A 14,439-nucleotide genomic window follows, 5' to 3' on the forward strand; every position below is an offset into this window, starting at 1 on the left:
TACGGCTCAATTTGTACTTAATGGGCTACCATTAAGGATATTCGGGGACCTGCCAGGACCTTCAGCTGACCTTGGGGATAAGTTAAATGAGTTTATTATCAGCGCACGCCTTGCTTTCGCCTTAGGGCTCGATTCTGCGCATGCGCGGCGCGTGGTTGGCGAAAAACACGAGCAAGTCAAGCGGAGTGCTGCAGCATTCATTATCCTGCAGGCAGGACCTCAATTATGACTCAAGGTTGCCGCGCCCTGTGTGTACCCGGCATTGTGCAACTGGACCTTGACTTGCACCCGAAGGACATGCAACCCATTCGGAGTGCCGGCTAATTATGCACAAGGTCCTTGGACTTGGATCCTGGATCGTGGCTAATGGTCTGTGTATCCTTGGCCACTCGCGTGTGTCTCCAGAGCTGACAAAAGTCGCCATTGTTTGACGTTAATTGCACTTTTCCAACCGAGTGCGTGTCCTTGCTGCTGTTCAGTTGTCCCGGGGATAAGTCAAATTAATGTTCCACCGAAGGACACCGACCAGGACTGTGTGTGCATCCTCCGGGAATTGGTGTGAAAACTGACAGCGTGTGTGTGCGCCTGTGTGTGTCGTTTCCTGGAACGTCCTTGAGCAAAAAAAAGGGATGGAGGAACAACAGACCAAAAAAGGACCAGTGCCTGCTGCGAGTTTATATTAGATAAAAATTTAATTTCGCCTTGGTTCATGTGTTTGTGCTTGGGTGCTCAGGACTCAATGCATGTCCTTGGTGTGAACTGTCAATATCCGAAGTTGGGAGTTCGCAATCCGGCACATTCTCCCCGGGTTGTTGTAAAAATGCAATTATGATTGTATTATGGTCGCCTTTGTGTTTACTCTAAACACTCGTCCTTTGTCCGTTTGTTTGGCTTTCCATCCCATCATCCCAGGCCATCTCACATAGCAGTTTAGCCCGCATCCTCGCATACGTTCCTCTATCTGGGCAATCTGGCTGCAGTTTTGCAGTTGTCATCCAACATGCATCCATTCGATACTCAATGCTGGTCGATGGCCAATAAATTATCCACCTATTATCCTTGCCAAGCAAATTTCTGCTTTTGTCTAAGAAATTGGCTTTGTGTGTGGCTTGCTATCGGGCCAAACCTGCATCCTCGATGACTTCTACGATTCCCCATCTCCAGGTGCGAAAATCACCTTTGGTGCATTTTAATTGGCAACGGTCGAATGCAATGCGATGACTTTCGGGAAATGGGATTTGGTTTGTAGTGGGGTAATGCGAGTTCCACTATCAAATCATAAGTCTTACCCAAATATATTTGTTTCTGATGAAGAAAACTGTATGACTTTGCCTCTTATATATACTTTTTTGCAATTAAGATTACTTTGCATTAATTTAAACACTTAATTTTTCTTATTAGAACACTTTGTAACTCAATTATCTGAAATTATTTAACTGTCAATTCATTTTTATTAAATTATCTAAATAATGCACCAGCTAAAAATTTCTCGAGGAATTAAGAGTAGAGATTCTACTAAAATGACAAAATATTAAGAATACTTTATAAACTCCAGTTTATCGCTTAAAATGTTTAAAAACATTAAGAAACAAATAAATTGACTGAACTCATGGTTTCAAAACATACATTTTAACAAAGGGATTGTAATATTTTTTAAAAATTATTTACATTATATGCTTTTAACATGAACATTGTGAAAAAGGATATTCCCACTCTGTTTTTCATAGATGATTGGCTTATGAAAAACAGTTGTGCAAACAACTTGCTTTGAACAAATGTCTGTATTTATCTGTAACGTAAATCCTGACTCCTTTTTAATTCCGTTCTACTTATCCTTCTGTGCTCAATTTTCTTCCCTCACTTGATCAAATCGGTGGTACCCCAACCCTTTTGGTTAACCAAGCTCAATGCAACCACAAATTCTCCGGGAAACACCTACTTACTTGACCTGCACAACTGTGAGTGCGACAGTTCCGCAATGAATCAACCCTCTGGGCAAACAAAAAAGACCTCGATACATCGATAGTGATACTGGGCAAATATACCAGGACATATCATCGTGGTCACCCCTCAACTGTACACAAACAAACTCAACCCCTCAGCCCACCATTCCCACCCTCAAACAAAAAAAAAACCTTCTCAACTGCACTTGAACTGTATGTGCAACATATGCAGTTGATGTTTTTTACCAGACTGCAACATTTTATTATTTCCTTTTTTTCGCTTTGCCATTGTTCAACCCCTCTGGATGTGAAAATATCTAAATTATGAACTATGACAAATATTATATTACCAACAGGATGGAAGGGAAAACGCCTCCCTTCGGGTGATTAATCATTGTGGTAAATTGTGTTAAAAAAATAAACCAAAATAGGAGAACCAAAGGAAGTATAAAAAGAATGACAAAAACGCTGCATTTTGTTGGCCATTTTGTTAAACTTTCAGAGAGGAGGAGAAACTGCAGCCGGGCCATGAACAATTTATTGCTTTAAGCCGATTACGGAGTAGTCCTCCTATCACTGTCACTCCCTTTCCGCCGCGATATATATATGTATATATATATAGTATTCCCCGATGTCCGCTAAGTAGGCAACTCTCGCTGCCGTCGACACCGCTCAAAGTGGTCACATTAAGTAAGCTTAGGTCTTAGCACCATTTTTTCCTACCATCTCAGTTTACCGAGGGCTCTTCTGGTGCGAATGATGAAGGGTTAAGGCAATTAAAATTGAAATCACTCGGTCAGCTTTACTTTGATTTGTTGACTGGAGTTAATTACTGATTAAATGGACTTAGTTGCACTCAACTGGCTGCAATGGCTTGGCGTGTTGAAGTGTTTGGTTTTAACAGGTCTGTGATTTTGAACGCGTTGTGTGTGGTACTGAGACCCAGTAAAGCAGAAATAACAAATCTGACAAATTTATGGTTTTAACTTATTTTTAATGTAGCTGCATAAATTTGAAAAGCTTTTATCTTTCTAAAATATTTTATTGAACAACTAAAGTTTTATGAGCGAAACCTATAATTTAATTTATTTTAATTATTTAGCTCTGTCAAACACGTTGCATATTTCACATGCAATTTATTTAAATGTTATTATTTTTTTAAAGGGTATTTTCACATAGCAGCTATACCCTGGCCAATTATTACTGCCCATCAAAACTGTGTTTCCAACTCAAAAAAAAAGAAATAAATAAATTAAACAAATTCGTAATTTAAATTTATTTTATGATGTATTTGCATAAATTTGAATGGTTTTTTTTCTGTGAAATATTTTAAAACTTATTTTTGATGAGCTCATTAATTCACTTGCCATTTGTTTAAATGGGATAACTTCTTGTTTGTTTTAATGTTATTTTCCCATAGTAGTTGAAACCCGACTCTTTGCACATCAGTTTCCCAAATTATTGCAGTCCATAAAGACTGTAATCTCTTTGACACACATTAAGGGACAGAATTGAACCTATTTATGTACAGGAAATGCTGGACAAATCGAAATGGAGCTGGCTCATTGAACGCAAACTGGCCAGCTGACATTGCAGGACAGTCCACCCTCATAAGGTAGCATGATTACGATCTGTTATTGGGAAATTCCTTAAATGGAAATAATTGCGAATGCTCTAAAATTGACAGGATCAATGCATTGCGTACTTGATGCACTTGAAAATGGAAAAACAAACTGGACTTTTCAGTCGATGCGGGAAACAAAGGGACATAACTACTGAAAATTATTAAAGTGCATCGGAACATAAATCTAGATTGACGCATGCGTTGAGGGAAATGGGTTTTCCATAACTGCGCAACGGCAGCTGCTACTGTTTGGCACACCCTAAGGAAAATTCGAAAGGGGACGGGGGGTGAAAAACCACCCTGGTCCCAGCTTAGGGTTATGGTTATGGTAAGCACCCCAGCATCATCATTATCCCGATCGAACGCAAATGTGTTAATTCTCCCCCTGCAGCCTCTCTGTCCCTCTTTCCATCCACGACTCTTATCAATCTGCCACTCGACTCCGGGCTGTATGCAACATTCGTTCACCACATGCCAGCCATAGAAAGAGCTGTCCTTCCCCTTTGCAACTTGTAATTTATGCCCCGAAAGCATCCATTATGAAAACATCAACACACATTGTGCAAATCAAGCAATTATCGCAGGAAATATTCAACATAATTATCGGGCGTTAGAGGATTTCCCTAGAACCTTCGTTATCCAGGGTTCGGGTTATAGAAAAAAGGCACGCGATGGGCTTAGGTTGCTATGTGAAATTTTATTTAATTTAATGGCTTTCACAGAGGGAGACTGCGTGTGCCTAAATCCATTAGAGATCACTTAGACACTTTTAAAAGTTATTCATATCAAGATGAGATCAGCAGGAGTCAGTTGGAAAATTGATAACAAAGTGTGGCTTTCAATGACATATTTTAACAGGGTTCTTAACAATTTAAAAAGAGTTTTTTGTCCCTTAAGAATTATCTTTTTAGTAAAAATAGAAATTTTTTTGCAAATTTGTTTCTTAGTATTTTTTCTCCAAACCTTAAACATATTTTTGTACAAATTTAACAAGATGGTCAAATGACCACTCCCACAAACTTCTTGAAATTAAATTTTCTTTGACAAATACAGTGCTTTTTTCATGCCAAAAATTCAATTTCGCATTGTCAATTTGTTCATTTGAATACCCAAAAAGGTGTGATTAATGTCCCCTAAAAAGAGAATAAAAACAAGCTGAGTTTTCTTTTCATGTTTGGCAGACGGCGGCGGTCAAATGTCACAACACCTACGCAAGAAAGTGCACAGTAAACAAAGCAGGGAGCATTTCTCTTTAGGGGCATTCAATTTGGCACCGACAGGAGCTGGCTTTTGTGTATGCAAAGTACATGACAGTTAAATGAAAAGAAAATAACATTTTCCTCCCATACACACGTGCAGGAATCTTGTGCTGATTTTGACAACTTAAGTGTGGAGGAGTTCGAGGTCTGGGACTGGAACTGGAACTCGAGGAGTTCTGCCACAGATCTCGAGCACACGAAACGTGGACTCGTTTGCTTTTTGTTCCTGTGTGTGTGTGTGTGTGTGTTTATTTAGATTTCGAGCCTGGCAATTGGCTTTGGCCACCCGAGGGTTATCCTTTGCGGATCAAAGTTGAAACTTATACATACAAATGTCACACCTCTCAAGGATTATGTATAACAAAGCAGCAAAAAAAGGAGTCGAAAAACAAAACAAATTTCTGCATACTTCGGCACTGACTTCAGCCGGGATATGTGTCATATCCACACAGTGCCCTTCAGCCCCCATACAAAATGGTTAAAAAGATTATGTCGTGCCAGACGAAAAGCGAGAGGAAAATTTGTTTTCTTTTTGCTCTCATTGGCATTTGTTCATTGTTGCCGCCTCTGCCTGGTCGGTTCCCTTATTTTGTTTATTTTGTTTGGCAACAGCTTTCAATGTCATGTTCCCTGGCATGTTTTGACTTCGGGTTGTTTCTTTTCTGTCGTTGGCATTGGCGTTGCTTGTGGTGAATATTACGACATGTAACATTTTATGTGCATGTCCCCCCCCATCCCGCGCCAAGCTTTCATCTAAAAAGTGGGCTTCGGACGGCGATATCAAGCCTGGGATAAAATGTGGCGGGCATGCAAGACGATCTACTTCTCCCAATTTTTTGTGAAACCCGAAGGCGGTGTTATTTTCGGGGTATGACAACTTGAGCACAAACTCTTTGAGGAATGTGACAGAAAAGCAAGACATTGGTAATAGTTAAGAAACTAAGGTACAAATTTAGTTTTGCCATTGTACTCTATTTTTTGGGATGGAAAAATTTTGATTTTAAATAATAAAACGTAAAGTTGGTACTCTATTTTATACTTTTCAACTATAATTAATCAATCCAGCAAATAATTTAATTATAAAATATTTGTTAGCTAAATCCTTGCAAAAAAGAAGTCGATTAACTTTCTCTCGATGTTATATTCAAAATTTTTTTTTATTTCAATTTGCAGTCAAACAAAAAAAAAGCTGTTTACACAGCGACATTTTGAAATTTTATTAAACAAAGTATCATTTCTGTTTCCCCATTAAGTAAAATACACAAAAATGTAATTGATTAGTTGGACTTCTTGCTTCCATTGGCTTTATCCTCTTTGCCGCTGTGCTCGAACCTCATGGCGCAGAAGTCCTCGGAGCACAAATAGGTCAACATGCCGACGCCAAGGGGTCCTCTGACCCACTCCTCGGACAGGAGGCTCAGAGGAGCCTTGCCATGATGTCCATACCCTTGAAGTTTGATACCTCCTCTGGCGGAATGAGTGGAAATCGAACGGAAAGTGGCAATGGTCAAAGGACGCAGGGCTGTAAATGGAAGATCCTCAGTTAAATTTATAGTTATTTATTTTTAATGTTTTTTACTTGTAGTATCTTTTGACTACTCGATTACCTGATCTCGTGAACATTTTCCAAAAATTTTAAACGAATTTTTTTAGTAAGCTGCTTTGAAATTGCTAGTAAGTAATGTGTCAATAGTAGAATTATGGGTATACAAATGATACCTAAGGAAATGATTACCAGATCTACTAAAACCTTTATAAAGTACATTTTTGAGTAAGTGCAATAAAGCTAAGAATAACAAAGAAAAAATAAATTAATAATTTGATTTGGCTGTAATAATGCTACCATAAAATAAAATTAACAAAAATTTATAAACTAGAATAAAAATGTTTCGATAAAAATGTTTTAATGTTGAATGGCTTGCAAGAATATTTAAAAATATATAATTTCTTTCCCAATTTAGCTGCTATACAACAATTAATATTTTCCTTTAATTAGTCCAGTCCTTTGTTAACGTCATCCATGCCAAACTAAACAAAAACTTTCGGAAGGAAACTGGCCTAGTTTTTGGACCAAAAATGAAGAGAAAGCGAACTAAGCCCAAAAGATATCCCAAAGATACACATTGCACACAATGAGCGAGAGGGTGGCGAATTTTTGTCGCTGAACAAACGGTCAGAAAATAAAACTAAACTCAGTACTATGGCTAATTATGTGTATTTTAAGTTTTTGGCCAGCTCACTAGTTGGCATAAACGGGAAGAGAGGGGGGAAGGCGCACTTGGCACACAATGCGACATCGTCAGCGTTGAGTTGCATAATTAAAAACTTTACATTCAGCTATTTAAGTTGCCGTGCGCAAAGAAAAGATACAAAATTATGTGGCCCCCTTCCCCGTCACCTTTTCCGCCGATGGAAAGATGGAAATCTTCCTTTTGGCTAAGCAAATAACTGAGAGGAGAAGTTGGCGCTTAGGGAGAAAAAACATCTTTAAGTTGGCCAAGGCAAATAATGGCGAACGGAGGCTGAGCGGAGGCCACAAAGGACCTTTTAACGCTGCTGCCAAGCACAAATGCAGGAAACAGGATATTGGATCATTTAGCATTAAGGCGGCATCGCCCACCGACCCAGTCGCCAGCCAGGACTCCTTTCCCCTTAGTCCTGTTTCAATGCGAAACAAGTTAAGCGCAGCGCGAACAATAAAAGGGGAGCCCCGGATCCAAGGATCCCAGGCGCAGAAGCGGGACTTTGGCAAAAGGACAAGAGCGAAACGCGTTACGCTTTAATAACTTGCCGCAGGATTAAGTCCTGTGCAATGAGATGATAATGCGCCGTGGCTTTCGCAGCGGGAAGTCCTCCAGCCTCCAGTCTCCAGCCTCCAGACTCCAGCCTCTGTAGCCTTTTGTAGGCGCCCTGTTTGCGGCTTGTGACTCTCTGAGGATAATGTTGATTATGCTAGGGCGTATCATAAAAGTGTAGCCAACACCCCCAATCTTTGTGGCAAAACAAATTATATTACAAAATGATTCTCTTACTCCCATCACTACCGCGTTGCATATTAGGATTCCGGCAGAAGCTTCTCTGCCTTGTGACATGGTTATCTGCCTTCTTGCTTGGCTTGGCATCATCACAAATTTATTGGCCAATAATGGGGATGTCGGAATTTCTGGCAAGTTCGGGGCCATGTGTGATTTTTATAAGATTTTAAATGATTTCTCTCGTTGAGAACATTTTGTATGCAGAGTAATGACATTTTATTTGCAAATCAAAAAATTACAATTTGGTTCGATGCTGAATAAAAGAAAACAAAACTATTCCAATAGATTTTTCTTTAATAAGCGATTTAATTTCTCATGTTTCTAAAATATTTATCTCAGCTTAGGAAATATTTGTTGTTTTTTGATTTGGCTTAAATTTTTGAATATTTAATAATTCTATTTAATATGCATTGTAATTAACATTATGATTTTATATTTGATTTAAATAAAAATAAATGAAAAAATTGAAATTCCATTCCATTTATTATCAGTGCACCCTTACTATTTGGTGTTCATGAGCAGTATTTATAACAACAACGTTCCTTAAGATGTGGATGTATACCTTCATAAGCATGTAGGCAAAAAATTGAATGTGCGATTTAACATTCATAAGTATTTTTCCGGACTTATACGTTCACCCATAAAAAACGTGGTTTTAGGAATACGGACTTACGACTTTATTGCACATTCTGCCTAAATTTTGAATTTCGCTCTCGATGAGATCGCCGGGCTTGAGAAAGCACAACGGCTGGCGATAGGCACCTGATCCGGCGGGTGTGCCCGTCAGGATGATGTCGCCCGGACAGAGGGTTAGGTACTGGGATAGGCGGTGAATGAGGAAGTCGACCTTGAATATCATGTTCCGGGTGTTGCCCGTCTGGCGTTCCTCCCCGTTGACGAGCGTTTTGATCCACAGGTTGTTTACGTCAGGCACATGACACCGGTGCACAATCGTTGGACCCAAGGGTAGGAAGGTGTCCATCGAGTGACCCCCAAAGAGGGCGTTCCGGTCCCGTGCCACTATGTTCTGAACCACCATGAACCCAAAGACATGATTCAGTGCCTCCTTGGGCGCCACTTCCCGGCACTTTTTGCCCATGACCACGGCCAACTGGCAGCCGTAGTCGATGTGCCTGGCCAAACTGTGCGCCTTGATGTTGTCCAGAGCTCCGGTGATCGAGGTGGCGAACATGACATGGAAGCGGGGCTCCCTGGGTATGGAGATGTGCTGCTCGTCACAGTTGTCCACATAGTTGCAGTCGATGCCGATGATCTTGCCGGGCGAATCAATGGGTGGCAGCAGGCGAAGATCCACGGCTTCCACATCCTCGATCGTCATGAACTGCACACTGTCCAGCAGATTGTCCATGCAGTACCGCTGATGGATGAAGTCCATCATGTTGGGCGCGGCACAGGTGATGCTGGACAACTCAACCATCTTGCCGCCGTCCTCGGAAACCATGCCCAATCGCTTCAGGTGCTCATTGCCTCGGCGATACTGCATAAATCTGCATTTCGGAAGCACCTGTTCAACTGTTGGCTTGATGGCCACCAGGGCGGTGGTTGGGTGGTTCGTCTGTAGCTGCCGGAAAATATGGAGCTGCACGCTCTTCTGCGGCCGACGATCTGCACGTGGAATACACCACTTGGGAAAAAAGGTGCGTGGGATGTGCATCGAAATTCTCATTTTCTGATAATAACTTGATTAAATGGATTTATTCAAGTTATTGGTAAAAATTTAGGTAGAAACTTCTATTTAGTAATTTTGAGCTTTTGGCCACTTAAATATAAAATACCTATGTATGTTATGAGATCTTTGTACAAAACATATAAGTGTTAACTGGTGCCCTGAATATTCGCCAGTATTTGAAGTTTTATTAAATTCTGGGTGCAGCCTACTGATATTTGTATCTGTAATTTTCTTATAATTTGTTCACAATAAATTAAACAGCGAACAATATTAAGTTTGACTTTTAAGGTTTACTTTTGTTAATAATAAAACCTTATTTTATAACTGTTCACAACTTATTAAAATTAAATAGTAAGCAATGTAACTTTAAATGACAAATGTTTATTACAAAATAAAATTTAAAGCGACCAAGATGTCAGTTTCTATCGACACATCCTTAAAGAAACAGGACTCCAACTTCAAATGTCATCAACGCATCATGAAAATAATAAACATTACATGCTCACAATTCGTTTTGGCCTTTGCTTCTGTATCCGTGTGAGCTTATTATTTCTTTTATTTACATAATGTATCCATCCAGGCCTATTTTTCCTCTTGTGTGCAATTTACATAACACGCTAACAAATTTCTCTGTGTTGATCATCTTGGGGGCGTTGGGGGCGTGGTTTATGTGTGCTTTGTCTTATTTGTTTTTATACGCCAAACATTTGGCGGCTTTTATGAGAGGCGGAGGTCATGAGGTTTGATTGGCCTGTTGTAGTTCAGTGCTGGGGTGTTCATGGCCCTGCTTTGATGGGCGAACCATAAAATTAGTTGAGAGGAGGAAGGCATTATTCTTGGATATGGAAAGGGGGTAGATGTCTTTATTAATAGCTTAGGGGCTTTGACGGGGGCTTAGTGGTTTTCATGGCGCCAGAAATGGAGTTTAAAGGTGGAAAACAAACCATGACCTAAAACTCAGTCAACCAAAGTCTTGTTATATTGCCTAAATATTAAAAATGATTGAGTTTTAAATGTAAGGGAATATCATAAGATAAAACAATGCAATGGTTAACTTTTGCAATAATCTTTCATCTAGATCGTCAACTACTAGTCCTAAGTGGAAAATTCAATTTAAATAAATACTTATCGGGTGTTTGTGTTTTCTTTTCTCGGTTTTAATAATGCCAGCACTTCGGCGCAGTGGTAAGCGAAAACAAAAACAGGACTTATCTGTTGTGCCTGAAATTGGATTAGGTCAGGGGCACTTTCATCAGGGGTGGCTGCCGCACGCTCCACTGAATTTAGTTGACTGGATGGCAAATGCAACTGCAACTGGGAACATCAGCCTTAAGAGGATTCCGCCAGGATTCGTGTGCCGCAATTGTCCTGGTCTATATCGAGGCCACTATCTCCATCTGTATCGCTTACATGTCTACTTGACAAGGTCCTTGTTGGCTTGTTTGGTGTGTTTTTGTGTCTGTATGCCAGTTTGATTATTTGCCAGGATAACATCAACACACCGAGTTGAGGCTTACAGCTGCCTGGGACAATGGGAGGTTGTGCCCCCTCCACGATCCTTGTTTTCATTGCGTTTTGATTGGATTTTTCTACGGCCTTCTGTTGCCTCAATTAAGCCGCAGTCGTACCGCCCCGCCCCCGCCTCCACCACCAATCCCATTGCTATTGGCTTGTTTTGATATTTTATTGCTGTCGCAATGTTTGTTTATTTTCGACGCCGCCATCAAACTGCAGTGCGGCATCACACGGCCTTCCACCGATCTCCACCTCCCCCCACCACCCAACACACCACCCATCTTTTTGGGGTGGACCTTTTGTCTGGCTGTCAATATGTCAATTTTCCTGCCACTCTGACTGCTGCTGCTCCTTTTCATGCTTTCTATGACAGAAATTTAGTTCGCATTGTCGTCGTGAATTTTGCGTTTCGCATTCTTTTGTGCCTCGATTTGATTCCATTTTGATGCCCATTCGATTGCCATTTCCTCCCATACATAGTCTCAATTTTTTTTTTTGTTCGGACAGATCGGTGGTGGATATTCGTGGTTCAACGTTCAGTTCGATTGCGGCAACATTATATTTTTATTAAATGCAATCAGCAATTTTCGTCCTTTTGTGTCCTTTTGATGGCCTGTGATGGCCGCACAGCTTGATTAGAATTGTTTAGGCAATTAAATTCATATGCTTGATTTTCGTTTCCAATTTTTCTGTAATTTTCGAAGGGTTTTCTTTTTTGGCGACGGCTTTGTGCGGGCCCTAAATTTTCGAATATGGGGGTACAGTTTTTCCGGTTGTCAAAAAGTGTGTGTTGCATGAGTATTCTTAAAAAAAATAATAGGGCTGTGGACTGCTTCCAGATATATTTGTTTGTTGGCAGTGACTTCGATTTGCGTAAAACATAAGTCATTGATTGGCAGATTAGACAATATTTTTTGAAACAACTGTCTCCTACAAATGTCATTTTGTCAGTCTTAAATTGTTTTAATTAATTTGTTTCTTTTTATATCTGCTACAGAATTAAAAATTAGTTCATTAATTTTTTGTACTTGTCACTAAAAATTTTATTAAATAAAAAAACACAATGTATAAGCTTTGCTTATTAGTAAGAAACTTATATCTAAATTTATATATATTAATATATATAAATATATATTAATTATTTGAAATACTTTAAATCTTCAAAACTCCTCAGGTTTAGAACCGCATTATGCATTCTGCAAACCCGCATTCACTTTATTTTCAATAGAACAGTGGTTGGCATCAGTTGGGCGTAGTTGACGGTGTTTTTTTTTGGCAACAAAGGCCTGGTTAATTTGCAAATAGAAAGCATTTAATTGCAAATTGGTTTCATTTTTGTGGGTCGATTTTCGTATGCGACAAAAACCGCCAGCGAAGGAGTGTATTAAAATGAAGGAAGTGTCGGCAGATTGGCGCGACTTAAACGGCGGCCCGATCATAAATCCTTGAGCGCTGGAGAGCGGTGGGAGCTGTGTGGTTATCTGGATGGAGGATGGATTCGCAGGGGGGCAAGGGGAAACTGGCCACAATTTCCGTTTTCCGGTTGCAGCAAAAGCATCAGCGCCTGCAGCTCAGATTCACTTTTTGCGCGCCGCCAACAACTGCAACAACCAGGAGAAACATTTTGCGGTTTCTGGGGTGCAGTCCCCGCTGCCCCTCATAGCCCCTCATAGCCCCTCAAAACCCCTCACCCCATCACCCCCTACCAACATCACCATCGAGCCACCACAACGCATGCATAAATTATTATTTCCTCGACTCGCCCGCCACTTGCTGCCAAATGTTGCTGCAACATTTCTTGTTGGCCGCTATGGCTGTGTTCAGCGTTTTGCATATAGCCCTGCAAGGAAGTTGGGTATGTGGAGTATGTGATTGTAGTGAAAAGATAATGAAATCGTTGGGGGAAAACTTGATGCAAAATAGGGTTCCTTCCATTGTTAAGAATTTTAGACTTTAACTTTTGGAGTGCAATTAAGAACTGCAAAGAATTAATAAAATACCAAAATTAAGCAAAATAAGAAACCATCAACGGCAATTTTGTTGTCTTTTTAAAATTTGGATTTAATGTCTTTATTTTCTCTTCTTCTAATGAGCGCAACTAAAAAAGTTCTAATTGATTTATGTTAATTATTCAAAAATTCCATTAGAGTGTAACTCCACTTCGGACAGTAATCTTTAAAGAACTTTAGCTCTGTCCGATTCACTGTTCCTGTAGTCCCCGCTCTGCGTTTTCTCATCGGTACGTCATTGCTTCGCCTGCAAATGACATTTGGAAGTGGTTTGGTTGTCCCAGATCCTGCGTCCTTACAACCCCCCGCCCCTCTTAGCACTGCAAGTGCCACGCCCACGCAGGCAGCCCTTGGCAGTCGCAAAAAAACAAAAAAAAGAAAATAAAACACAAACATATTTGAACGCTTTTGTTTTGCATTTTTATTGCACAGACACTGGCTCACACATAAACAAAAATTCGTTTTTGTGGTTTTTATCACGCACAGACAACGCAGCAGCTTCCACAGTCCCCTCACAATCCGTACAAAGTACATTTACCCTCACCACTCAGATCGTCCAGCAAACTGCTTTAATTGGAGTCGATGGTGTTATTTATATAAATGTTTGCCATTTCTCTTCGTTCGCCCAGTTTGCATTTCATTTTTTTGGCAGTTTAAATTGTAGGCGGTATGTGATATATTGGCCATCGGTCCACGGGTTTGGCTTATACTGGTGCTTGGGTTTTTGGCCCTGGGTTCCCAAATTCGAGTCTCAGCTCCTCTGCTGACCTTGTTCTGCATGTTATTTTCCCTTTTTACGGCTTTTTGTTGTTTGTCCGAAAGTGCTTTATGTGATGCTTAAAGTTGAAAATTTGGCTGGCAGGACATTAAAGTGTGTTTGCGATGTGGTGACCCATATTTTGAGTATTCTTATCCCAAAGGCAGCTCTCAGAATTTCCAGATAGCGATGTAGGCTGTAAAGTGTTGAAAGCTTGGCGCACATTATAAGGTGTTCTTGGAAAAATAATTTTGACATATGGGAAATACATATATTATATGTACATATTTCTTTGCTTATCATAATTTCTTTATAAATGATTTAACATTTTTATTATTGCATTCTTTGAAGTTTTTTATATTTTCAATCATTAAAAAAATAAAACAAAATTTAACTAGAATTTAAAGACCTCATAATTAATCTAATTCGAATTTAGTTTGATTTTATGTTAGTTAATTTTTACTTTATTTAAAATTGCTTTAATTGTAACCAGTTCACATAATAATAACAATAATTTGTAGGAAATAAGTCTTTAAAAAAAATATGATAATTGATCGCTCTGTAACAACTATAATTTTTGTTGGATTTACAATGTGCTTAGACTTAT

At 39.7% G+C, this 14,439-nt stretch overlaps 2 protein-coding genes across 2 annotated transcripts; both read right to left on the reverse strand.

Annotated features, from left to right (window-relative positions):
* Window positions 1-6,024: 6,024 nt before the first annotated feature.
* Window positions 6,025-6,551, reverse strand: LOC128257610 (ATP synthase subunit b, mitochondrial). The gene is made up of 2 exons (XM_052988686.1): window positions 6,434-6,551; window positions 6,025-6,348 (listed from the first exon to the last, which is right to left on the reverse strand). The coding sequence occupies exons 1-2, from the start codon at window positions 6,447-6,449 to the stop codon at window positions 6,104-6,106; spliced, it is 261 nt and encodes an 86-aa protein (XP_052844646.1). The 5' UTR covers window positions 6,450-6,551; the 3' UTR covers window positions 6,025-6,103.
* Window positions 6,552-8,372: 1,821 nt separating this feature from the next.
* Window positions 8,373-9,736, reverse strand: LOC128257597 (fumarylacetoacetate hydrolase domain-containing protein 2). The gene has a single exon (XM_052988670.1). It carries the CDS (start codon window positions 9,546-9,548, stop codon window positions 8,517-8,519), a length of 1,032 nt encoding a protein of 343 aa, XP_052844630.1. The 5' UTR covers window positions 9,549-9,736; the 3' UTR covers window positions 8,373-8,516.
* Between the last annotated feature and the right edge of the window lie 4,703 nt (window positions 9,737-14,439).

The sequence above is a fragment of the Drosophila gunungcola genome (assembly GCF_025200985.1).
Source record: "Drosophila gunungcola strain Sukarami chromosome 3L unlocalized genomic scaffold, Dgunungcola_SK_2 000002F, whole genome shotgun sequence".
In the NCBI taxonomy this organism is placed as follows: Eukaryota; Metazoa; Arthropoda; class Insecta; order Diptera; family Drosophilidae; genus Drosophila; species Drosophila gunungcola.